General features: G+C 37.6%; 1 protein-coding gene across 1 annotated transcript in view; it reads right to left on the bottom strand.

The window, feature by feature from the left end:
• LOC123875390 (zinc finger protein 608-like) overlaps positions 1-27780 on the bottom strand; it is a 199280-nt gene that overhangs the window by 93776 nt on the left and 77724 nt on the right. Inside the window, exons 2-3 of the mRNA XM_045921195.1 lie at positions 10900-11597; positions 10677-10773 (exon numbers count right to left, since the gene is read on the bottom strand). Of these exons, the coding sequence (XP_045777151.1) occupies positions 10677-10773; positions 10900-11597 (795 nt within the window). The remainder of the gene's footprint in view (positions 1-10676; positions 10774-10899; positions 11598-27780) is intronic.

Raw genomic sequence — 27780 nt, forward strand, 5'->3', positions numbered from 1 at the left:
AGCGACAGATTACAGATAGATTGATTATTTGATTATTATTAATTTCGGCCGTTCAAGTTGTTCAATCCGAGTTTTGCAAAATTGGCTGAGGGAGAATTTAAAGAAGGGAATTTCATCTAAAAACACCGAGGGTGACCAAGGGCGCATAGAGGCGAGTGTCCCTTCGTGACAATTTATGTCATTGCCCCATACCAGGACTGGACACAGCCGATACGGGGCCCTCATGTGTAATTGTTAGTGGGACCGCAGGATATTGGGGAATTATACGAGCGGTGATTGATTAAGCGGCGATAACGAAAATGGCCGCCGATATTGCAGGCGATGAAGAATTGGGGGGTGATAACACACGCTGGTAATTAAATGGAATTGATTCATTAATCAACCTATGCCTAAGAGTGACAAGCAAAATTTTTAAAAAGACAACCCTATACGAGCTCCAGCTCTAATGGTCTAGCTAGTCGTTGGCGGAACATGCGGTTTCCACACAAATTGATCGAGTATTCGAATTAGTAGGTCATCTTTTGTTGGGATTTAAAAAAGTAATGAAACACCATGAATTTACATTCAGAACGGAAGAGGCTTCGCCATGGCAACTTTATACAGACTATGTATTTCAATCGGTACGGTCATGACGATAGTAGTGAAATGAAAAGTAAACGCCAGAATCTAAATAAGTACATTTTAAAGAGCGAGTTTCGAACAAAAATAACACACCGCGCGAAAATTCCAACACAGATTAAGCCGCAAAATCAACAAATAAATTTTAATCCGCCCAAACAGCATTCTCGCATTTCCGGCGGCAAAAACTCAACTCGACACATGGCGAGAAAAAACTAAAGTTATTATCTCAAGTCGAACCGAACAGAACCCATTAGTAAACAACGCGGACACAAAAGAGGGCGAAATAGCGGCTTATAAAAAAAAGGTAACAAAAAATCGCCTTTTGATCCCCGGCTCCCCCTATCCTGCATCTGTGAAGGTTTTATTAGTCCGCTGACTAGTCGGGCAAACGATTTGTTGATTTTGTGTAATACTCTGCCGGGTTTATTTTTGTCGAAAATCTCTCCCTTTCGCATCTGGTCTTAATATTATGAGCATAATATGACGATGAATTAAGATGCATACTCTGTAAACTGCTTTACGGTCCGTCTCATTCATTGCAACTTGTAAGGTTTTAATTAAAATGCATATCTCGTATCGTACAAATTATTATATTATTACGGAATGCTTTCCGCATCACATCAAAGACATTAAATTTAATAAACCACGTTGGAAATACGAGTAAGTAGGTATATCGCAATGATAAAACGAGCGCTCCCCAACCATTAACTCGCTTTTACAACCTCGAGTAGTTTTATTCATTTTATATCTCGCACCGCAAATTAAACTGCTCGTTCGGAGCTAAAGCCGAAGTTCTGAAAGCGTTAACTAGAAATAACATTGGTGTTTATATATTTGGTGAGCGTTTACCGCGACAAATCTGCCCGGAGAAACTTTCCATTCTAACAAAGAGACGGCCAGGTACACGCCAGCTGCGGATTACAGCTTCCACCAACAAAACCGCAAACCAGTCGTCCGATCGATCGATCGCTTACAGGCCCAACTCGACCAGCAGCTCGACGCAATCCGAACACTCAACACACCGAGCACCGTCCAACTTAAATGGGTTTATGACAACTGAGACTCCAGAATTTATTGTTGAAAGCCCAATGAAACCTGTTACTTTACAACAGATCTTAAAAGCTTAATTCGTAATTATTCTCGAATTGTTAAGTAGCCAATTCTCGTAAGCAATAATGCATTTGTACGATCACGAACCGTTAAACATGTAGCTAACTGTAAACGTGATGAATATCGATGTCGACACGAAAGGAGTTGCTTGGCTAACAGTCGATGCAATTAATTTTGAATCAATTTGCTGTGCGGCGGGGAATTTATTATCATTTCAATTGTTCGTGACATAATAAACGAGTAGCCACGAGCTGCTAACGAATTGTGTAGTAGGTACCGTAGCTGTTATAATGTGAAGCGGAAATAATAATGGCGTTTGTTTAGAGCGCAGGCTGTCGACGCCGCGGGCTTTGCCCGGCCTCACATCCTAATTACGCCAATAATAATTAGCCCGCTCAGTAGTCGAGTCGACAGCTGCCGCTATCTCCTTACGCCTTCTGCGCGCCTGCTCACACAACCTTTCTGCTTCGTATTACTTAATTATGATGATGATGAACTAATTCGATCATAATATGGGTACAATCAATCACATGCAATACGAAACCACTTTGATATAATTGAAGAACTACAAGTACGCAAAACACTTTTGATTATAAGAAGATTATATTATTAGAAGTTCAGCAGAATTCAATAGATGACGTACAATATAGCAATTACAATCTCAACATACTTGTTTTCTCAAGCTCTATCAGTTCATTACAAACGAGCGCGGGAACAAATATAAAACATATTGAAAATCATTGAGTGTAATAACTGTAGCGATTCGTTCCGCAATCTCTATCTGCGGGCTAACCTGTCCCGAGAGGCGATTTATTTTATCACATCAATCAATTACATCGAGAATTCGATATTAAAATTTTAATTCGCAACAGAGATCGCGGGGCTTTTGGAGCGGGGCAATAACGTTTTTGTGAAATGAATGATGATACGCCCGAGGCAGGTAACGCGATACGTCCGTTGTGGGATATAAATAAAGTCGTTGAAGCGAAAAATTCATCAGAATTTATATCACTCGCGCTGCGCTGGCGTTGCTTTGTGCAAATAACGACCCGTCTGTAGAGCCAGGCGCGTTTCTTTTCGAATCATTCACCATTGCTAATTTAGTAACCAAATTGAATCTATTAATATGTATTCTGGGTACAAATTCAATTGACTATTCACTGTACAAATAGAATATCAAATGAATCACGTTTTCAAAGCGACAAAGTGTAGAAAATGAGCACCGTTCGCTGAGAAATATTTATAGGAATATCTCGGCATCAAAGGAAAGACACTGAACGTATTAATTTAATGCACACGAGCCCGGCAGCCAGTTAGCAGGAGGTTCAGTGAGAACACTGATCAAGCGGCAATCAGCATGTAAATTTATTCAGAGCGATCGGTATAATCGAGCGAGGTAGTGATATTAACCTCGTTCCGAGACGCGGAGATGTTAAACATAATGCTTCTAATGATAGGAATGCTATTAATTTGTCATGTTCAAATCGTAATGTAATCGACGCGACTTTAGTTACATAAGATCCATAAATAATAGCGAGCGTTTATCGATAAGAAACCAGTATGCGGACAGTTTTGATAAGCAGCTATCGTAACTTAAACTGTAGAAAGATAACATTAAAAATTATTTTAACGCTACTCAAGCAAATCGTAAATGATTACGTAGTAACTGCAACTCCGAATATAAGAGACAAAAGTCTTTTTTGTATTATAGCTCACTAAATTCCATTTATTTTTATTTCACAAAACCAAACAAGAGAAGAATCCAACTCGGAAGGCAGCGTTTCGGAAGCTTCGAGATGTCTCCAAAATTCCTCAGTGCTCGAAGACCAATGTCTTAGAATAGTCCATGTTCCCAGTGATGACAAACGGATCCGAGACATGATCGCTAACTATAGATCTCATAAGAAAGGTCAGAGTCACTCAGCAGGCGACGACGGAGGGAGTTTCTTTACGTAATCAAATCAGAAATGGGGAGATTCGTAGAAGAACTAAGGTAACCGATATAGCTCAACGAATTGTGAAGCTGAAGTGGCAATGGGCAGGGCACATAATTCGAACTGATAGACGTTGGGGTCCTAAGGTGCTAGAGTAGCGACCTCGCACCGGAAAACGTAGCGTTGAAAGACCTCCCACTATGTGAACCGACGACATCTCAAGCAAATCGCAGGGAACAGCTGGATTCAGACGGGCGCAAGACCTTGACGTGTGGAAGTCCCTACATGAGACCTATACCTATGTACAAAAGTGATGAAACCAAACAAACTTGATTTTACTCATAACATTAGTATAGCATATTACACACACATTTTTCCCGACACTTAAGGAGATCTTAAAATACTCACTTCAATATTAATCTCATCCAAGATCATAAACAAACTGGTTCGATAAAAATACAAGTTGTTAATTTAAATAAAGAAGATTATTATAAAGCAAAAAGTATTACTGACAGGGGTCGCACCCTATTTGTTTGATTCATATGCGATTGAAAAGAATAATGGCGATGTACGATAAATAAATAAAAAAACTTCAACCATAGAAGCAACAATACAATGAACTATAAAAGATCAATGTATCTTTGGGAAAAAGGTGTTTTAGACTCAGTAGATACTCTTTTCAGTCTAATACTCAATTTATTTGTTAGTAACGTTAGCCGAAAGTTGAATAGTCGATTTTGTTGCTGTTGCCGGTTGGTATAAGTTTAATAGTAGGTAAATGATTACGATTTGAGATAGTATGAGGTTACGAAGCCTTGTTGCTAGTTTTTTTAATTGAAATAAATAGTATATTAATAACATTATTCTATCTTAGTCTTCGATGGTTACCTACTTGTAAAACCGAAAGAAATTACAATTAAATATAAATTGACTCCGCTAAAAAAGACAGAATAGTCGACAATGAAAATAATATTGACTTGTTTTGCGATAATTTAGTTTTCACATTTTGTTATTTATGTTAGACCAAACCTAATTAAATGGTTGTAGTAACTAGTAAGTACTCCTAACTCCAGCGATTATGATAAATTATTGATACAACTGTCTAGGAGTACACGCCTCGATATAAGAACGTAAGTGATACTGTTAACTGATACTTATTAAATACTTAAACTAAATGTTGAAATTACATTTGTAACTGAGACGTTACACGAACAGAAAGGCATTGACACAATTAGATATTAAAATGACTGGCACAATGTCAGAGTCAATGCCTGATGAAGTGAGGCATTTTAAATTGATATCGCCTTTAATTATCACGCCGCCGGAGTTTCAGAGTTAGAAAATGGTAAATTGATTCCCGTAGCACTTTGGGATACTTTAGGTCTACCGCAGACTACCGATTTATGTAAATAGGCGAATTTTATCAGTGACGTCTCACTGATGTATAGTATATATTTAGAGATCAGGAGATTTTTGTGTTTTCGGATTCTTTTTTTCTCTTCCGAATAAAGACAATTTTATAGGATCTAGCCAAGAGCTCGCATTGGCCTTGATTTTTGTTGGACTGTTAGACTAAAGGTTTATCTCAAAATATAATGTTTTCAAACATGACGGCTTTATTTTATCAGTGATATAAATTAAAATATTCATATTTTTTCTTCTTAACACATTGATTCTCAAAAAATCTGTCAATGAAATGGCTTAGATCATAATATATGTACATATATTATGATTTAAGCCATTTCATTGACAGATTTATAATAGTAAACCATTTTATCGACAGATTTATACCTAATAGTAATCGGTCGTCTGAAATAGGACTTTACAAAACGTTAAATTGATTCCCGGGGCACTTCGGGAGACTTTAGAAATTTTTAGAGCCCTCGACAGTGATTAATGAGTGGAATTTCGGAGACTGTGTGTGCGCTCCCCTCGAGTAATGCCAAGAGAAGTAAAGGGAGACGACCCTTCCGCGCTCAAACTTTCACGCCGTGGCTGTTGAGTGTTGAGCAATTTAGTTTTGACATAAAATACAGCGGTTACGATGTTATGTGAGAGACCGCTGTGGGATTATTCATGGATTGAATATATGTAAATTGCTTATCGATAATATTGTATTCTTTTTTAACACGTTTTTTTATAATCATAAAATTTTCTTGAATTCTATTGAAATCCATCCATTTCAACTACCCAGAGGCACTGAATTTTGAAATATATTTGCATTCATAGCTTTGAGTCTATTTAGGAAATATTCAGCTTCAGTTTTCCCCTCCAAGTTTAATATGGGTAGGTACCTTACAGTGATTAATCAAAAATTCTAAATTCAAATCATTTATTCAAATTGGGTACCTTTGTACACTTTTTGATTGTGAAATTTAGAAATTTGTAAAATAATAATGTAATGCAGGTCTGATTGCAGTCAAGTGCTAGTCTATAAATTAAAAAAAATATGTTTTTTCCTTAAATGTAATCTTGCTTTAGAAAACATCGCAAACCAACTTCGATAAAAATGTTAATTTGTAAGACATTATGTTACTGATAAAATCTTTATCAGAATGGCCTAATATCATAAAATCACAAAAACACATAAAACTATTAAATTGTCGGTGTAAACCGTAATAACTATGTTATCACGAGAGAGCGTGTCGTTTATCGCTGTATAATCTGCATTTACTTTTTAATGTTCTATGTTGCCTAACGTGAAAAGAAAACGATAATATGGGTATGGTTGACATGGCAATCGGGGTATGAGGCGGGGGGATGCCCACGCTCACCGGCATCGGGTTAGCATAGGGGCTGCGCTGCGTTCCCTCCCCAGTTGCCATTTCAACATAGCGCGTACTATTACAGTTTTACGAAGTTTGTATATCGTAAACTGTGGTGCTACAATCACTTAACTCATATGGATTTCCACGCTTACACATTTATCATTCAATAGCTTACACGGTTCTGCCATCTGAGATAGAACGGCGAAGGACAAAAGTCTTCATCATCATCATTATCATGATCAACACATCGCCGGCTCACTACACCGGATCTCCTCTCAGAGTGAGAAGCATTTTGGCCATAGTCTACCACGCTGGCCAAGCGGAATTCACACACCTTTGAGAAAATTATGGAGAACTCTCAGGCATGCAGGTTTCCTCACGAGTTTAGCAAGTGATATTTAACATTACTCCGAACGTGCGTACCCGGGATCGAACCCCCGACCTTCGATTAGGAGGCGGACGTCCTAACCATTAGACTATCATAGCTAAAAAGCTATAAAAGTCTTAAAATGTTTTAAATCCTCAACAAATCTTACAGCCACCTCTGCGCTTAATCATATGATTGCTCAAGCCGCCGCGCCACCGTAATTCGATGTGGTTGGCGTGAATGCCGTGATGAGATGTCTTGGTGCGCAAACTGCAACAACGCGATGTCACGATTTTGATTAATGATATGTGACTGAGCTATGTTAGTCTAGTGGTTATAACATCGACTTCTTACTCAGGGGGACCGAGGTTTAATCACGGGCACATACCTCTAAGGGATGTTTTATGCTATACCGAGCAGGGCCCGAGCCGTGCTGTTCTTATACGAGGGAGGTCCTAACTTTAATTCCTGGTAGAGGAAATTTGAAAGTACATAATTTCTAAATTGTGAAAAAGCCTAAAGAAGAAGGCTGAAAAATGATGATAGATTATGCCCTGGATTAACACATAGGCTACTTTTTATCCCAGAAAATCAAAAAGTTCCTACGGGATTTTTAAAAACCTATATCCACGGGAAAGAAGTCACGGGCATCAGCTAGTTGATAATTAATTAATATCAAAGCGGCCGCGCCGAATAATTGAGCACAAATTAGCCTCAGACTAAATTATATGGTAATTTGTAATAGTATAGATTGGTAGATAAGTAGCCCCGACCGTAATCGCATTAATTTGTAAAGAGGTAGCCGAGATATGAGGGAAAGAGTGAAGAGCAGGAAGAAACGTAGGGAGTGATTTAGGTAAAGGCCGCAGACACATTCCTTTGTTACAGTGTGTTATAATTGTGAGTTGTGACCTTTTTCTTTCTTCGCTCGCTGGTAAAAATGCAGTTACGCATCCCGCACTTAAGCGGGTATGTGGGACTCACTGGGTATGCTATAGCGGTACCGTCCGCGTCAGTTAGGAGGCGTCTCAGGATCCCAGGTATCGTATGCGACTGAGACGTCCCGACGTTGAATCGGCACAGGTTTACACCAAATTCCTAGTACGGGAGAAGATGAGCATAATATCTTCTTCTTCTCCCTTGTCTTCTTCTACGGAGCGGGTGAGCGGCAGCGTCCAGCTTTCGCTCCCACTCCGCGGCCTTCTTCAGGACACAAGGAGAATTAAGTAATTTACTTCAATGAAGTCCATCATTTTCAATTTAGCACAAATTACCGCCTGGCTAAATAGTGTAATAGTATAGATTGGGAGATAAGTAGCTCCGACCGCAATCACATTAATTTGTAAAGAGAAAGGCAGGAGGGTAGAGGGAAGGTTAGGAGGGAAGGTAGGGAGTGATTTAGTTAAAGGCCACAAACACATTAATGTGTTGTGGTGTGTACTTTTTTACTTTTGACGCGACTGGAGTCATACATTTTACTCGTATATTATGAAGACGTGCACACTCAGGGAACGAATTACCTGTCTTCTTTGTGCAACGTTACAAAAGTACAAAAAATCTAGGTACTAATTTACTTCAATGAAGTCCATCATTTACAATTTAGCACAAATTAGCGCCCGGCTAAATAGTGTAATAGTATAGATTGGGAGATAAGTAGCCCCGACCGCAATCGCATTAATTTGTAAAGAGAAAGGTAGGAGGGTAGAGGGAAGGGTAGAAGGGAAGGTAGGGAGTGATTTAATGAACCGCCGAGCGGGCGACAGCGCGGATTACACCCCACCGTTTGCACTCAATCAAGCTGGCAAACACCCCTAAGCTCCGGCAATTAAATACACGAAACAATCAGATACAAGGCCGATAAGAGCTATCGGACAATTAGCGATTATTGTAATTGATTGGATTCCTTTATGTGCTTAACAAATGACCTACAATATCTAACTAGAAGCTGTCACGGATTTGTTATGACAACTATCTATTTCTAGTCTCAAAGGTTTTCCTTATGACTATGAGTGGCATCTGACTTGTATGTTAGTCAGTTCCCCCATAGTGGTCAAACTACTCATTACATTTTGATAATTGAGGTTTCGTTAGCTTTGTTTTTACTATCATTAATTATATTACTTATTAATTATTATTCTCTACTCCTCAAATCAAAATCTAGTTCTAGGTAAGATGTCCAACCAACCAATTCCTGAAAGGCCTGCAACGCATTGGCGGTTCCTCTGGTGCTGCAAATGTTCATGGGCGGCGGTATCACTTAACATCAGGTGATCCGCCGTTTGCTCGCTATTTTAATATTTTTTTAAATGTCACTTTACTGCTATTCTCATTTCGGACGCAATTATAGTCGGGTTTCTTTCGATTGAGCCGGGTTCTTGAACTTTATTTGGTTTATAATAATCCAAGAGACAGCTTATCCAACAAAACAAATATGTCTGTCTTTCGGACGGATGCAGCCGCGGGCTTCAGCCAACAAACAATAAACTCAGTCGCAATCGGGCTCGTCGCGAATCTAGATCAAGGATGTAATATCGCAGTACAAATACAAATAAATATACTAGTATACGAGTACCTGCGCCAGATGTCAATCACGGCAATTGATATTGCTCGTTCTTGAAAATTATCTCTTAGGGCCATAGCAGACACGACGCTTTAAGTATCAGCGATCAGCGAATTAGTTGCTTTTCGAAAGCTGGTTGCAATGATTGAACGCTCCACTACGTGACTACGCAGACGTACCGACCTACTCGTACCTTTCTTTCTTTCTTTACCAGTCGTAGCGATCGAATTTATTATAATTACTAAGTACATAGATGATACCATAGATTTAAAATACCTACTAATGATACCCTCGCAACTTCATGTTTTTAACAATTCAAAGATATTAAGATAGAGATAAAAAATAGCCCATATCAGTCTCTGAGATGCTAAACCTCTATACCAAATATAATTTGTTAAACGAATGGATCTTTAATAATCCCGTTTTTTCGTTAAATTAGTTTATAATAGGTATGTATTACTAAGTATATTATTTATAACATTAAGTATGGATTTCAATACAGCGAACAATCAAACGCAGAAAGTTATGAAAACGCGATGCATGCAGTGCAGCATTGAAACAATCGCAAAAACGTGTGATTTCAACACAGCGATCGGAAGCAGAAAGTCGTCAAACATCGCGATGCAGCATCGATGCGATCGCAAAATCCCCGATCGCTGATGCTAAAAGCATCGTATTTCCTATAGCCCTTACACACGATGCGACGACAGTTTTATAATGCTGCCGTGTTTGATCATTAATATGATTATTTTGGGATGTCGCCACCGCCTCCGGTTAAAACTATAGGCTGTATAGTTTGAACTACATACATAATGTCAGTAGTGACAAAGAATTAACGAATGTGTTAGGTATGATATACGAGTAGTATAATAATTGGTAGTCATGGTACGACAAGCACACCCAGGAAGCGACCTAATTAGATTTGTTAACTTCTGTAAAATTAGAAGTTGAGTAAGTGATAACAAATGCGTATAGACTATAGCGACTAGCGACGTCCGCGTTTTTGCGTGAAATGTCTTATTAACTACCCATACCTACTAGGTAAAAATATGTTGCATAGGAAGTAGGTAAATCAAGGCGCTGTTACTATTGCACCTGCACATTTCTTACTGTTCAGCATCTCAAAACGGATCTTGTACTCTCACTCGGAGTTGTTATTCACGCTTTCTTACGCCTGGCTTTCCTCGGCTCTTCTGAGGGCTTACAGGACAGGCCTATTTAAATATTATCCAAAGTATGCTTTTTTTCACAACACGATCCTATTATCTCTACAGTAAAGTGAACAATATGTTGAGATGAAGCGTAATAAATCTTACCTTAGTTTCAGTTTTTTGTTTCTTTGTCGGGGGTTGAGCCGGGTTGTGCTCCTGCCGCGAGTCGTCGGGCTCGGGCTTGGCGGGCGGGGGCGGCGCGGGCGCCGGAGGCGGCGGGGGCGCAGGCGCTGGCGCCGCGGGCGCGGGCGCGGGCGGCGTCGCGGGCTTCGCCTCGAGGCGCGGCGCGGCGGGTCGCGGTTCGGGCTTGGGAGGCGCGGGCGCCGCGTGGGGCGCGTGCGGCGCGTGCTGTACATGCGGCGCGTGAGGAGCGTGGGGTGCGTGAGGAGCGTGGGGCACGTGAGGAGCGTGGGGCGCGTGTGGCGCGTGGGGAGCGTGGGGCGCGTGGGGCGCGTGGGGCGCGTGCGGCGCCGGCGCGGGCGCGGGCGGCAGCGGCGCGGCGGGCGGCGCGGGTGGGCCGGGCGCGTTGGGCGGCGGCGGCACGCGCGCTACGCCGTTGACGTCGTGCGGCGCGTGCGGGTGGTGGTGCTTGTCGCGCGCCTTGTCGCGGCGGTGGCCGCCCGAGCCGCGCTTGGCGGCGGCGGCGGGCGCGGCGGCGGGCTGCGGCTTGGGCTCGCCGTTCATCTCGTTGGACTTGACGATCTCGTGCTTGGCCTCGGAGCTCTTGGTGCCGGGCTTGGTCCGCTTGATCTTCATCTTGAGCGCGGTGCGCTGCGCGTCGGGTTCGGCGCGCGCCGCCATGCCGCCCGCCTCGGCCGTCTTCTCTATGTCGGCATCGAGGTCTATGATGAGGTCGCCGATGCCGATGTCCCACTCGTTGTCATCGTACTCGAAGTTGGCGGGGTGCGCGTGGGGCGCGGGGCGAGCTCCGCCGGCCGGCGCGCCCTCCCTCATTGGCGCCGCCATGCGCGCCGGCAAACCGCGCCCGCCCCCCGCAGCCCCGCGCGAACACACACCATTGTAGCCCTGCAACACACCACACCAAACATTTACACTCTAACCTGTGGTAAGTCTAGCCCTAAATAAAGTTCTACATCGGGACTTCAGAAAGAGCGTATTACACTGCACCAAAACCACATTGACTCTACTTCCCATAACCAACTTTATCAAGTTCAAAGTTAACATGTAGGTACATTGTACAATCATAATTCGTCAGCCTCCTCCACCTATCCTAGAGACTAGATGTTACAATTTACAATCGCTGTAAAAATTAAAATAACTCCATAAAACCCAAATGAATACATCCATTTCGAATTATTCTTTTGAAGAAATTTCATATCTTACGGAGTTATAACCGATTCGAAGTGGCAATAATCGTAAAACTCTCATAAAACCTCGTAGATAAGCCCGCTTAGCTCTGAGCGTGGAATAATTCCGTATTCTACATAAGTAGGTAACTTCTACTGAACAAAGCGATAATTTGTTCTTACATAATATTTAGTGCAATAAGGAGACTAATAAGGGATCAGCATTCAGCATAAGTACAATTACGAGAATATTACTAATATTGCGCCGTTATCATTGTCGTTTCAACGGATGCTGTCCACTACAGCATGACTACAGCGCTTAGTTCAGGCAGATGTAGGTCTCTAGTCTCTACTCTCCACAGTTTTTTGGTTTAAAAAGTTGAATCCGCTTTTTATTAAATATTATACTAGCTGCTAGCTGATGAACCTATATATGGATATAGATTTTTTTAATCCCGTGAGAACTCTTGATTTTCCGGGATAAAAAGTAGCCTATGTCCGTCCGTCCCCCGGATGTAAGCTAACTCTGTACCAAACAACAAAATCGGTTAAACTGTCGGGCCGTAAAAACTAGCAGGCAGGCAGACAGACAGACAGACAGAAAGACAGCCATACACACTTTCCCATTTATAATATTAAAAGGTCCTGCATAATAACGTATCTGTTACGGCCTAGAAGAGTATAATAATTAAATCATTGAATTTATCGATGTGTCGCTGGACGTTATCGTAGCAAATGTTTCGATAAATACCTCTTAACCATAGATTACTATTAATTGATGTCCAGATTAATATTGTGAACCGTACTTTACAGAAATTAGTTTTAATTATTGTTATTGAATTACTTATGTTGTTACCAAACAGCGAATGCGTCTCTTCCTGCTTGCACAGACTTTACAGTAATTAGTTTAAGTCATTGAAATTATTACTACTTTTAATTATGTATAACCTACTTAACCCTACTACTACTAATTAACACTTAACAACCTTGTGACATTAATTCACTGGTATTTCTCTGTTCTCGTATTTATGGAATTACATGTTATCAAAATACCGTTAATCTCAGTACCTACTTAAAAGTTATTCTTACAAAAAAAGTTTCTACTTGTTAAATGTACACTGACTTATAAACAAGTGTGGAAGATAAATAGTAAAATATTTTCCCACGATCTTTATCTAAAGAAGACTTTAACTTGAATGAATGACTATTAGAACTCAAAGTACCTCTTCCAATTATAAGAACACTGGATTCAATCATGGATTTTATGAGAATTATTCTTAAACCAGTCATTTGGTAGTTTTAGATGGAAAGTTTTCCGGGAGCTTTGAAAATTGGTGGTTTTAAAGATTCTGACGTGCTCTTTCCGAATTTTTATTTTGCTACCTCGTATCTTTGCCGTTCGCGCCGCCATCTTGGAAAAATGGCGTCCAAACACAGTTTTTTGACGATAACTTCTTTCCGACTCATTTTACGATAAAAATGGTTTTGTAACAAATAAACTAGAGACATTTTCCTACAAATTGTGCACTCGGTGCGCGAGTCTGACTCGCACTTGGCTGGCTTTCTTTTCTCTTAATTACCTGAGTCACAATATTAAGAGGAACATGTCCAACCGGACAAGTCCACTAAATGGCATGATTAAAGGAAGTAGGTACTTTGTCTCATGTTACTTTGTCGGCGGGGGCTTGTAAGCGAGCTACCGAGTAATGGTAATTAAGCAATTAATCGAAGCAAGACGTGACCGCACTTACAACTTACAACAGACATTAAACATGAGTTTCTTGGAACCTGTCTCTGACGAGTAGGTACGAATATGTATTTAAAAGGCGGCAACATATAATTACTATCGGAATCTATTAACGCTTGATAATCTTTAAGATAACAGATAAATTAATATTATAGGTATTAGGTAGATTGTAGATACGAAATCTCTGATCAGTGTAAATATTTTCCTGACCTTAGCTTGCATGGATTTAGAAAATATCTCTGGGAATGTACGTTTAGCTCTCAGCACGGATTAGTTACCTACCACATAATTTTTTGAAGCGAAGTTTACTAACTTACGTTTGGGATAAGGCCTCAAATAAATGTGGCTAACTAATTATCTGAGCAGCGCGTATCGTTGCCCATACTATGAGTAAGCAGGATAGGGTGCAATATTCTACACGTACCTACCTACCTACTACAATGCATAAGATGGTTCGCTTCTGTTAGGTCTTCCGCGACGCCTAGTTTTTTTTTTTTAAATAAATAAGAAGTGTGTCGTCTCCGGTTTCATTTTTGGATATAGGTAATATCTTTGTCCATTATAGAGTCAAACTTCAGCAATGCATTAATATGTAATCTTTCTTATATAATTATGTAATTTTATATTTAAGTAATAGTTACGACTTACGATATGAATGAAGTTGCTTAAATATAGTTAAAACTACAAACGCCGGACATAAAATTATACCCAAGCCATAATATTTTATATATTTACTTACACAACAAATGTTTATTAAGTATTATTATATTATTATTATTTAAAACTCTAACACCTAACAGCGAAGTGATAATGATAACTATAAATAATGACACTCAACTATACATAAGTAATGCTTTATGTTGTTAAAAGCAAATGGCCATAGTTAGAAAACAAGGCAGTCTGACTCGCCGTGCTAATGATGCCAATAAATCAGGTATTAGGTAACAACGATCAACCGCGTTAATCTTATCCATTTGAAAAAATCACGACAAATCGTGCCAACCAATGAAGGAAAAATACTTAGTTTTAATATTAACATTTCATCAATTTAAGGCGCTCCGCCCACGTTAGACTTTTTGTAGGTCGATAATAATTAATCAGACGTAGACTTTTATCATATTTTTTTTACCAAGATTATGTTGAACGTGTGCGTTTCAATATTGCAATCTGTATGTTTCATTTTTTCCGGCAAAAAATCAGTCACCGATTGTAGGATGTGGGCGGAGCGTCTAAAAGAGGTAGGTAATGTATCTATCTATAAGTAGTTAATAGTAGTAGCACGCTTTCCAGCAGGTTGGACTGACGATATGACGAGGGTGGCAATAGGCGGTTAGATGAGAAAGGAAGACAGGGTGTGTTGGCGCTTACTAGGGAAGACGCAGAACAAAACGGATTCACCTCAAATTGATCCCTTCAAATATGGCAATATGGTCACATGGTGCTTATTCTTGTATTGGTGCTTAAATCGCTTTTAACCTACTGACATCCTTTTCCATATTTTTACAAAGATAGCAATAATTTTAGAGGCATAGCAATTTAGTTTATAGATTTTGTAGAGAATTACTACCATGTAAACACAATCATGTAAAGTACATCTACACTTAAACTCTGAACGTTCAAGTTAAACGATTAAACTTTAACTTAATGTAGGTATTAATAGGTATGTATAATTTTTTCCTCTAGGGTAGTTTAGAATAGACTGCCAGTTAATTTAAAGACTCGCGGCGGCATCGCTTGGTAAGAATTTCTAAAAATCCGTTTAATTCTTCTGAATTAAACAAGTACCTATTTTAAAATTATTCATTTATGTAGTCGTAATTGTAGGTTAGTTCAATATAAAATATGCTTTACAACCGGAAATCCTCAAGCAATGCAAAAAATTGTATTTCTCTACATGCTTCAACTTTTAACAAATTATAATTTAATGAATTGATGATATTTAAAAACATCGGTATTTATGATACCGGATTCGATTCGTGGAAGTGAGAACTGAATGTGTTAATGATACCAATAAATCAGAAGTTTGAGAATAGCTCATACTAAACGAACCCGTTAAAAATCAGTGGGTAATAGAGTGGCACCTTGGAGGAAAAATTACTAATAGTTTTTGGTTTAAGTATATGATGTACCAGTACCTACTCACGTACTCACTCACCTACGAACGTTGTAAGCCCTAATAGTTTCGAACCCATCCGGGTTAACCGGGGTTATAACTCACGATAGTTTAAACATTAAAATAGTTTTTGACTACTCGTGAGTCGTGACTAATATTCTAATGACAACTAAAAAAAAATAGATACATGTACCTACGTAGGTACGTGTTTCGATTACTGATTAAGCTATTTTATTTGACTTCGAAATACCGACACACAGCTAAATAATACGCAAAATCTAAGATATAAATATCTGTGACTAAACACACAAGCTAGCGCAGCATAAAAATCTTGTACGCAGACATTCTACAATCATTCTCTCATGCAAATAAATATATAGGTATTTAATAGGATAATTTACGAATACTTATAGCATTAGCTTCGTAAAAATGTGGCTTTAGCAAGCTATGTTGTTAGAAGAATAATCCCAGTAAGAAGAGCCACAAATCTCTCTTTTCAAATGGCAAAATAAAGCTTAATATTTAGCCATTACTCATTTCGACTGCTTAAATAACGCTAGATTGAATGCGAAATTCAAAGAAAGAGCCATGGATAAATCGCAGCTGAATCCATTATGCTCGGGCCGTATGTTTGTCAATAGGCCGGCTGATTGGGAGCTCCTCGACGCGCTGCGAGCCTGGTACCTACCAGTGATTTACGGGCAAGCCGCGCTACTTGGCTCTTTGCCCGAGCATCGAACCCGCCTGCACTTTACGAGAAAAATTGCTTGTGACGCGGAAATGTAATGCGCCTACTTCGGGATTCTCGGATATTAGTTTAGGAAAGATGAATTTTTCATAATTCACTGGAAAATTTTCTTCATTCATTGCATTTCCAAGAAGTTTCTTATCTGGTAATAAAATTATTCTATGATAATATCACAGTTTTACGATCTATGATATTATTTATTATATTATATTTGATGTTATGCGGTCCGTAATTTAAAAATTTCTTTATCCCAGTTTGAGTAGTAGGTTTATTAAATTAACCGCCTGATAAGTAAAATAGTAGACAGCTTTAACTAAGTATTTTTTAATTAAATTCAAATTTATAAGTATTTCTTTATTGCGAATGTGGGTAACTATGCACCACCACAACTATCGCCACCATTCCGATTTTCGGATTAGTTTAAAAAAGATAAATTTAAATAGCTCACTGAAAAATCCTCTTCGTTATTTTCAAGGAATTTCTTATTCATACCAACTGTTAATAAGTTTCGAAGACTAATCCGCCTGAATTCCAGTTCCAACAGACGCTAATTTTATTTCTTAATGCCCGCTAGACGGATTAGTGACGTTGGAATTTAAATTACCATGATATTCACAATTCACATTGTACACAACGTATTTTCATTCTTACAAAACGCGTAGAATTAACACGGGCATTAACATTTAGGCAGCATATAACACCTTCATCAATAAACCTTTTAGAAGTCATCAAGTGAATTGCCACTAAAAAGTTAATCTAGTCTCGCAACATGCTATGCGAGCGAGCGATAATAGATGTCGGTTGATTATCTCACGTTGGTTCACGTTCTTATAATGACGTTACTTACTATCAACAACGAAATTGTGCCGCGAGCAAATTGCCGCTCTTTAAGAGCCATAATGAGCCGGTATAATAACGTTTATTAGCTGTTTAAATATACCGAACGGTAAAATGCTATTACGTTTTATTAAAGCTAATCGCACATAATAGAGGTACGTTACGTAAATCGTGACAACGGATAATTATGCGGTTACTTGGTTGCTCTAATACAACTCATGAATTGACATGGGTGAGTGCACAATATACTGTCGCTGTTTATTGTATGGAGATGACATATACGAGATGACAGAGAGGCTCGCAGAGGTTATCTAACGGCATAAAAGACAGAAAATAATAACCCCAGAACTTGCCGCACTAGCTAAAATATAAAGTACAGCCAATAATATTAGCTGACGCAAATATGCGCGTAAACGCATTGTATCTACATCCCAAAAAAACTGTAGGTAGACGTCGGCGCGCAATACATTTATTTGGTGCTCGAGTCAAAGACAAATAATATGCAGGCAGTATGATCAATTATAAGTAAGGCGACTTTTTATTGCACTTAAACAAGGAAACACGAAAACAAAACAAAAGAAATTACTGAAGGATGCAAATGCAGTTTTATTGATGCAGCACCTGCATCAATAAAACCTGCTGTAAGACCTTTGGAGAAAGAAGTTAGTTGTACAGACTAACAACACTAGTAGGTAGGAGGAAGTAAATAGTTAAACCACATTGCTTGCGACGCGTGCGGAATCATTGTTTGGTTTTTTTTTACCAAAACAATTTTGTCAATTTCCCGTGTCTGATGGTACCATTTTTGTTTTTGCTTGTGTAACAATGCTAAATTTCAATGTGCGATCAGCACAAAGCATTTCTTTCGGAATTGCGTGCAATTTGTTATAAATGTTTATCAATTAAGGAATCGTTAGCAATTCGCACATATAGAAGGAAACATGCGTGAAATCAAAACGCAGTTTTCCGGTTAAATTGATAAATTACCTTGAATATATTTTATGTAATTTATTATTTATATCCCTACAGAACGAATTTCACGCATGTTTGTAATTGCTTATGTTTTTACATCAACTAAACTATAGGTGGTTAATTAAATTGATACACCCACTTTATAATAACGTCATAAATGAAGCAAACAACTTGATGGAATGATTAATTAATAACAATAAAATGATCCAAAGGTGCTATTGATTCATATTATAATATAATTATACTAATAAAGAGAAAACATTTGTTTGTTTGTTTGAAATTGATAAACTGTGAAGTGTGAACCTATGGAACCAATTTTAATAATTCTTTCACCATTAGAAAGCTACTTTATCCAGGAGTAACACAGGCTATAAATTACAAATCTACCGCGAAATAGTGGCGGGGTAAAGCTAGTGTTACTTTTAGTGAAGACTTTATAATATTAATGTACAACACAATCCGTGAAACGAACACTTATTTTACGTACAATACCTAAGACTATGTAAAAATCATATTGATAACTATTACCTTTAATTCGTATTACCAAAATCAAAACCCATATACATATAGGTAGGTATAATACAAATGTATAATATATTTACGTGAACACACCCGTATACGATAAAAACAGAAATAAATCAACCGAAATCACAGAAAAACCTAATTAATGTCTATTTTCTTTATTTATAACAGAAAATTCACGAGTATTTTTCCTATACCAAATATAATGAATACAGATTACTTTTGCGGTCTATAAAAGAGGTTAATGCCGTTTATATCATCAATCTGTGGCTTTATATTTTATTTATACAATGCTTGATTGTGTTCAACAAAGAATATCTCCCAAATAGAACGCAATAAGAATGTAATGGTCAGATTCATTAGGTCTCCTATATTAATCAATCTTTCTTAACTGGTACAAAAGAATTTAAAACGTAATTCGTAGCTGTAGTTTCTAGTTAAGTAAGTAGATTAAGAATATTACTTTTTTAATTGTACTTTTTGCGGTAATAAACGATAAAGATAATAAATTATGTACTTACTTAATTATTGAGTTGATGTTTTATTGTTACGTTTAGTTAGGGTGCCAAGAGCTCGGCTACTTTTTAGCTAGTAGTTACACACAACTTTTTCTTAAAAAGGTGTTGACTGATATTTTTAAAACTAGGTCAGTTTTGTAAGCAAATCGTCAATACTATACAAGAATTTCAAATAGCAACTAACTTGCTTATGAAACAAGCAAGTCTAGGCTGAAATCAGAAGTGGGATTTTATTGAATCAAAGTAAGATTTTCTTTTAATTTTAAAATTTTAGTTTTGTGTACAAAATATAAATGTTATATGTCATGTTATTTATGATTTAGTTTATTATAAAATTTTATATTATATAAATCAGCGTTCATAATAATAAATGCTCAACAGTTTTTCTGTCATTACATAATGTACCTATGTGTTCCTAATAAAATTAAGTAATAATTAAAAGTAGACAACGAATGACAAGTTCATAGAAACCAACTCTTAGAAAACTATTATGTATATATAATCTGTATTATCAAAAAAAGGAAAAGGTGACTGACTGACTCATTTATCAACGCATAGCTCAAACTATTGAACGGATCGGACTGAAATTGAGCATGAAATAGCTATTACGATGAAGACATCTGATAAGAACATAATTTTCAAATTCAACCCCTAAGGGGGTAAATGGGGATTTGAAGTTTGTTTAGTTGCTACCCTAATACTATGTTTCACAAATGATAATGAAAGTTCTAATTATTTAATATCAATTTGCCTGAAAAGTGTGAAAGGGACATGCAAACTCGGAATAAAACGTATGGATGAGCTCTTCGAAGGTAATGCCACTTTCTGAATAGATTGAACGGAATTCTGAATAGAGTTCGTCATTAGAAAATGTATTCACTATGCGTAGTGTTAACAGGAACTGAAGTTGTCGTACAATTTCCTAACCTACCCTCTTACATTAACTTTATTCTGACAACAAAGTAATAAGTGCCTAACTACTAAAACCTACACTAAAACACAAAATCAAACACTATTTCACTATCATCCATACTGAATACATAACAACCGGGGATTGAGTAACCGCGCAAACCTAATCGTTCGCCCGCAGTTTATTAAATTCATGATTAGATTAAATAAATATATAGAATAATAGTGATTTACGTAAAAACAGGCTAACTATGCATGATTAATAAAACAATTGAAGACATAAGTATACACTGGTAGTACATAACATAAGCTGCATTAAATAATATAATTAAAACATTTGGGTCGCGCTCACGCCACGTGTCGCTATTTCCATGATAGATGGGGGACATAATGAATCGCGGTAGCAAATCGACCATAATTATTTTATGACAGGCCAATTGGTTAATAAATCAGAATTGATTATGTCGTTAACTTTTGGTTGGTTCTATACAACAGCTTCAGATCATAATACCTGTTAACAACCTACACAGCCTTTCTTCATTATATCCTTTCCACATCACCTGATACTTTAGAGCTATAAAACGATGATCAACCCATTTCCACCCCACTACTGAGTCGTCTCCTCTCAGAATGAGAAGGGTTTAGGCCATAGTCTGCCACGCTAGCCCAATGCGGATTGGCAGAGTTCACACACCTTTGAGGACATGGAGAACTCTTAGGCATGCAAGTTTCCTCACGATGTTTTCCTTTACCGTTAAAGCAATTATATTTAATTGCTTAAAACGCACATAACTGAAAAGTTAGTGGTGCGTGCCCGGGACCGAACCCCCGACCTCCGATTTGGAGGCGGACTTCTAACCACTAAGCTATCACAGCTTTTTTATAAAACGATATGTTCTGGTAATTTGTATCGTAAGTTTTTACGTAATATCACAACGTTAATTAGCAGCTAGCTTATAAATATATTTTTATTCCGTACCTAATTAATGTGCTGACTACGTAAGTTTTCTTTTAACTTCAATAAAAAATCGTTTTGGAAAGTTGATACAACCTAGTTATTTATAACCGCTTGGAAGCTGAATCTTATTCAATTATCTGAATAAAAAAAAAATCCGAATGAAGTATTTGAATTTTTTATCACCGATAAAAACAATTGCCTTCGTCACGCGTCGTAGCATTCACATTTCACAACTCAAATAATATCTATTATAAGTAAGATCTTTCCAAGTCATCAATTTATTCAAAAGCGATCGCCTCGAGACGTCTCTTTGATTCCAACTTTTTGTCTCGTAATTTCGCTCAACTAAAGTTGCCTCTCCACTAACCCGTAATGGATTCTGACCCTCTTGATGTTTCAAAATAAACAAAGGACACTCGATGCTTTGTTAACAAAAAGATCCCTTTACTGTATTGTTATGTACCTACGAATAAAATAAGCCAATAATGTGCGCTATTTATTGTTTATTTTTATTATGGATCCTAACTTAATAAAATCTTTCATTTCTTTTTTATGTCAATAACGTCTCAACTTCGAGTCAATGTTACAAAGAATTTATTAGGGACAAGCTATTCTGTTACGCAGATGTTTTCGAATCATCTAGCTCTATGTGTTTCAACTCAACGAAGAATAACTCTTGTTTGTTTTACCAATTTTTTTTTCGTAAGTAATTAGTTTCAGCTGATTGCCAAGAGCAATATCAAGTACACACGGACAAACTAAGGCGTCCTCAGGGACCGACACAATTCATTGTATATAAAGAGAAACGTGAACAATAGATGTTTCTTCCGATTTACTCCAGAAGTACTTGTATATAACAACGTCAACTTATTTTAATATGAATATTATACAAAATAAACAACCGTGTACCAACTGAGCCTGCACATATTTCCCTTTTTTATCCCATTCTAACACTACCGTTTATATTACCCTGTCTCTGTCACCGCCTCGCATCGTATTAAGCTGAGACTCGAGGAAAATGGGAGTCGTAGTTAAGTACATATTATATGGCAAACAAACAGATTGAGTTTCGTTATTTGTAAGCTTTAGCGGCTTAAATTGTTTTTCTGAGTACAACTAACAACAAATACAAACAAGAATAAGATATCGCGATTCGTCTTTCCTTATTTGTAGAATGGCTAGATATACGCTTCCTAGCAAAACAAAAAAAAACCATAGTTAATGATTCCGCGGGGATCATAATTAAAGAGATAGCAATACATTAATGTATGGAATTTCTAAATTTTATACCTGTCATTTTAGTTTAGTTTAATTAATACATCTAAAGTTTCCATTAACTACTTCTAAACCCCCGATTTGGTACAGTGAATCTGTCACATCCATAAAATAAGAGGAAACTATTCCATCTATTCTTTCCGTTTTCAGGTCAGCTACACTTGCTAGCAAAAAAATCGGCAGTTTATAGGAGCATGTATGTTATCCAATTTTCAAAAGATTTGGTGAAGTGGCACATCAAGATTTATGTACTTACTAAATTTTTTTTTTTAATTAATAGGGCTTTCCTATTTAAACAAAAACTAGATTATGTTTTGGTTTTTGATCTTTGGGATAAGGAGAAACTCCTTCAAAGAAGAGACTTTGATTTCAGTATTTATTTTAATTGCTAAGGCTCAACCTTTCTAGTAGGTATAAATACAGAACAAATTCCTCATTCAAATAGCAAAAAACCAGAACGGAAAATTAAATAAATATAATAGGTATGGCATTAAACTGCTGTACAAACAAGTAGTTATTATTGTCTAAAATCGTAGTCCATTATACATATACGTTTACTTTAAGTTGATAACAATACCTTTTAAATTAATATCTACAATTTTTTTTTGCGAAAGTACTATAATACAATAGTTATGTATCTGCTTAAATATATACCTAACTATGTAGTTAGGTATATTTCTTGACTAAACCGCATGTTCTTTTTTTTTTCTCTCTCGTCTGGCTTTTACAATGATTAGCCAATGTCAAGTTTGTAGTTATTTGTAACAAGTTAGCTAAACTATACAAGTATGGACCCCGTCTGTGCCGGCGCTCGCCGACATACGCACGGCATCCCCTTAGAGCGCTTTCCAGTCAGTTTTAACAAAAAAAACACTCCAAAAAGTCACAACACGCGCGCCAGCAAACGCCACCACAGACGAAGTCCCGCATGTTCTTAGTAAGTAAAAAACCTCAAACTACCTACTGAGTAGGTACTCAATCTGTTTTGTCATCATCTCAACTTAACCCATCGCCAGCCAATTTACTGAGCACGGATCTCCTTTCAGTATGAGACCGGCTTAGGCCTTAGTCCAGCACGTTGGCGAAGTGCAGGTTGGAGACTTCATACACCCATTGTAAAGAACTAACTCTCAGGCATGCCAAATTTTTTAGGGTTCCTCAGACCATACCCAAAAGGTAAAAACGGAACCCTATTAAATTAATAGGGTTGCAGCAGAGTGACATTAATAGTATTAATGTCACTCTGCTGTCTATCAGTTTGTCCGCATGACAGCTCGTAGACGAAATGAGTTATAAACCTAGGTATTTGGTGTAGAAAGTTGACCCAAAACCAAATATTGAATTAAAAATTCAATTCAAATTTTTCACTTTGTTTTCTTTCACCGGAATCCGATCCAATATGCATCTTTAACTTTTCGAATTTCGGAATAGGAGGTCCCGAATAGGAGGCCTAAAATCTTAACCACCAGGCTATAATAACCTAGTGATTGCCGTTTCGTAATTCTTCGTGTGTGGTCGAAAGAATTCGACAACATGCCTTTTTACGATATCAAACTTTATGAATCACTACACGTTTCGAGACGATTAAATTCTGAATTCCTCTATCAAAGCATTCCTATTTCTTACGTGTAACGGAGCTATCAGATAAAACTTAAGTTTGTACCCACTAGCGATATTGACGTTGTGAATATTTGCGATAAGGTAAATCTACATAAAGTAAGCTCTATTTAAATATGTACGTATACCATAGCATATACTATTACATAAACAAAAAACAAGCCATTGCCAAACAGAAATTAACAAATAGATACACATATTATTTACTGTACTAATGTACGCGTACTTGACATACATGCTAATATAATGAAAATACAATTACATGTTGTACTGAGAATTCGTACAAATTTAAAAAATAAATAAAAGGTATAGTCTACTCTATTAGATCTGTTAGAGCTACGTAATGGTTGGTGGTTTTCTAGGTTCAAATGCAGGGAAAGTCGTAAATTTAGGGCTAACTAATTGTGATATTTTTTTCAGTTTTTGTTGTGTTTTTGTACTGCATAGGTACCTACTGTGTTTGCGCTAAGGTCCCAAATAAAAGAATATTTATTTATTTATTTCAATTTATTTGTACGTACCGTTCCCAACTGGATCTATCGGTGACCGTCGATGGCAATCCCAAAAAGACACAATCCATACAGCACTAAATAGCACTATAGTTAACACTATCACTCCAGAAGTCGCACCATCAAATGCACCATCACTTCAACACCATGTAAACGATCCTCGCACCTCGCACGTCCCGAACAAACAAACCTACGAAGAAATAAAATTGATCAACACACTGGAGGTAACAAAGATACACTCTAACACAAGTGTACTAGGCGCGAATAACTAATAAGGTATGGGACGACGACAAACGCGCGTTTCGAGTGCACGCTACTCGAATACTGAGCGAAGCGGCGCGGCGAGCGTTGTAGCGGAATCCACGCTTCGTGGCTCCATCGCTCCATGCTCCCCGGGTCCCCGCGGCTACGATCATTTCACGCTTCACTAAGTGGAAGAGTAGTGTAAATTACACGCAAACAAATGTCCCAAACTAACGTTTCTTTAAAGTTGATGGCACACGAGGTGGTCGGAATGCCCTGCCATGCGACTCGCGCGCTATTGGCGAAACCTTCACACAAGGGTCGTCAATAACGGTACAAAGCATTTACGATCGAATATAGAAATATTTTTTTTTTAATAATATTTATATTTCTAGCCGATGATATTTTCACTATCAGTCACGGACGACGAAGCAATATCTAGCGTGTATGTTTTAAATAAATTATACCTACATAATATATAGATAATTACATGAAAGTATTACTTAATAATATAGCTGAACTACCTTGGTGTCTCATTTAGGTAGATTTTCAGAACCCTTGCTTGGACTGTCTTACGTTAGAAAACTTACATGATACAGTCAGACAGTCAGTTCATTATTGTATACTAGCGACCCGCCCCGGCTTCGCACGGGTGGACACTACCACGAAAAATCCTATCTATTTTCCGGGATAGCCTATACGGATTCGGAAGAATCCCTCTAAGTAATGGTAAAAGAAATTTTGAAATCGGTCCAATAGTTTTTGAGTCTATTCAATACAAACATACAAAAATACAAAGGTTTCCTCTTTATAATATTAGTATAGATGAAACTATCTATAAGTAAATATTTACATAATGATTAATGACTGAACTTTAACACGCAGGCGACACGCAAGATTGATTCAGCTGAACGTCGTCGTTTAGCTGTTCTACATAATGGAGCTGTTTTGTAAAACAGTTGATTACACTGTCCAATTAATTAATAGGACTGCGACATTTATCGTCACGTTGCGTTGTAATAAATAAGGCTGCGATATCGCATATTACCGATTCAATATCGTCTGGTAGTCCAGGGAATACATGGAGTTGGTATTCTCTTGGTTCACAGCCATTTCACAGCACAGCTGACAACGGACACTGTCCCGTTGCCATGACATTTTATAAACAACCCTACTATTATCATAGACATTATTATCTATCATAACTATGACTATTATGCCGATCACTCTAATAAATAATAGAAACAAAGAAGTATTTAATAAGGCTAACTTATTAAAAAATAACAACTAAACAATTAATAATAAAAAAAAAATTATAAAAATAATTAAATAAAAATTATGTAGTACTAAAAATTGTCTAAAAATTGTAAATAAAATGGTTTATCCAAAAAGAAAGAGAAACATGATTTCGCGTGAAACATGTGTGACATGGCCACCGCGGAGCAAGGGAAGAGGGGACGCAGCGCGAACATGGCTTCCGAAATTATTATACAAACATTTATGCATGAAGGGATCACAAAACGTTACACTGCTGTTATACCTTCCTGATTGAAGCGGATTTTTATTCATAGCGTAATATACAATTCAGCTAGTTCAATTTCAAGAAAGAAGTTAGCCACCGAATCTTGCTCTGCTGGACATAGTAGCAAACTGTGGGGCCTCATAACTTCATAAGAAAGCTCAGAGTCATTCAGTGGACGGGAGAAAGAAATATGCTTGTAGTTTCTCTACGTGATAAATTAGAAATGAGGACAACCGTAGGAGAACCAGAGTGCCTAACCGATAAAATGGCTCAGCGGATTGCTATTTGCTAAGTTCAAGTGGCAATGGTATGGGACATAGTAATTACATACATAGTAGTTTGAAAAAAAAACCGGCCAAGTGCGAGTCAGACACGCGCACCGAGGGTTCCGCACTCAGGCATTTTTTCCGAAATTTCACAAGATAAATCAAAAACTATTATATGCATAAAAATAAATAAAAATCTTTTTTAGAATGTACAGGTATATCCCTTTCATATGATACCTCACTTGGTATAGTTATAGTACCTACTTTAAAAATTGAAACACATTTTAATTATTGGCTGCACCACGTTGAATGTTGATTTGGTGACAAATTCACGGTTTTCGGATTTTTTTCCTTTACTTATGCTATAAGACCTACCGAATTTCTTGATTCTAGGTCAACGGGAAGTACCCCATAGGTTTTCTTGACAACAGACACAACAAAGTGATCCTATAAGGGTTCCATTTTTCCTTTTGAGGTGCGGAACCCTAAAAAAAATCCGCACTTGGCCAACGTGGTAGACTGGCCAAACCCTTCTCATTCTGTGAGACCCGTGCTCAGTAGTGAACCGACGATGGGTTGATCATGATGAATATCAACCTATACGGGAGCGGTCGATTGATAATAATTACAAAGCATTCAAGTAATAATTGGACTCGGGAATGGAGGCCACATGCCTGTCCATGAGCGTGCGGATGGCGATAAAACACACTTTTTTTTCGTTCGATATGTGCATTCGTTCAAGAAAACATGTGAGATAATAAAAAAGTTATGTCCGAACGTTCGATCCGTAAAGTTTACTTGTCTTAAATACATTTCTTAAAACAAACAGTTAATTAAAAAGCGTTTTTTACGAAAATAGCTTATGCCTCCGACTTCGTCCACGTGGACAACACAAACGAACCCTTATTTACCACCTTAGGGGATAAAATAGGGGTTTTACTTTCTTCTTAGGTTTTTCTTAAAAATTCCTTTCTTAGCGGATTGAGTAACCAATATCCAAAACATACAAATTGGTTAAATGGTTGAGCCGTGATAAGTTAGCAATGACAGACAGACACACATTTCATTTTTAATATGGATGTTACTTTTTCGCTCTTCCGATATGAGTTTCTTATCTCATCCTTTATTAAAATATGCCTCTTGGAA

This window comes from Maniola jurtina, chromosome 20, assembly GCF_905333055.1.
Source record: "Maniola jurtina chromosome 20, ilManJurt1.1, whole genome shotgun sequence".
NCBI lineage: Eukaryota > Metazoa > Arthropoda > Insecta > Lepidoptera > Nymphalidae > Maniola > Maniola jurtina.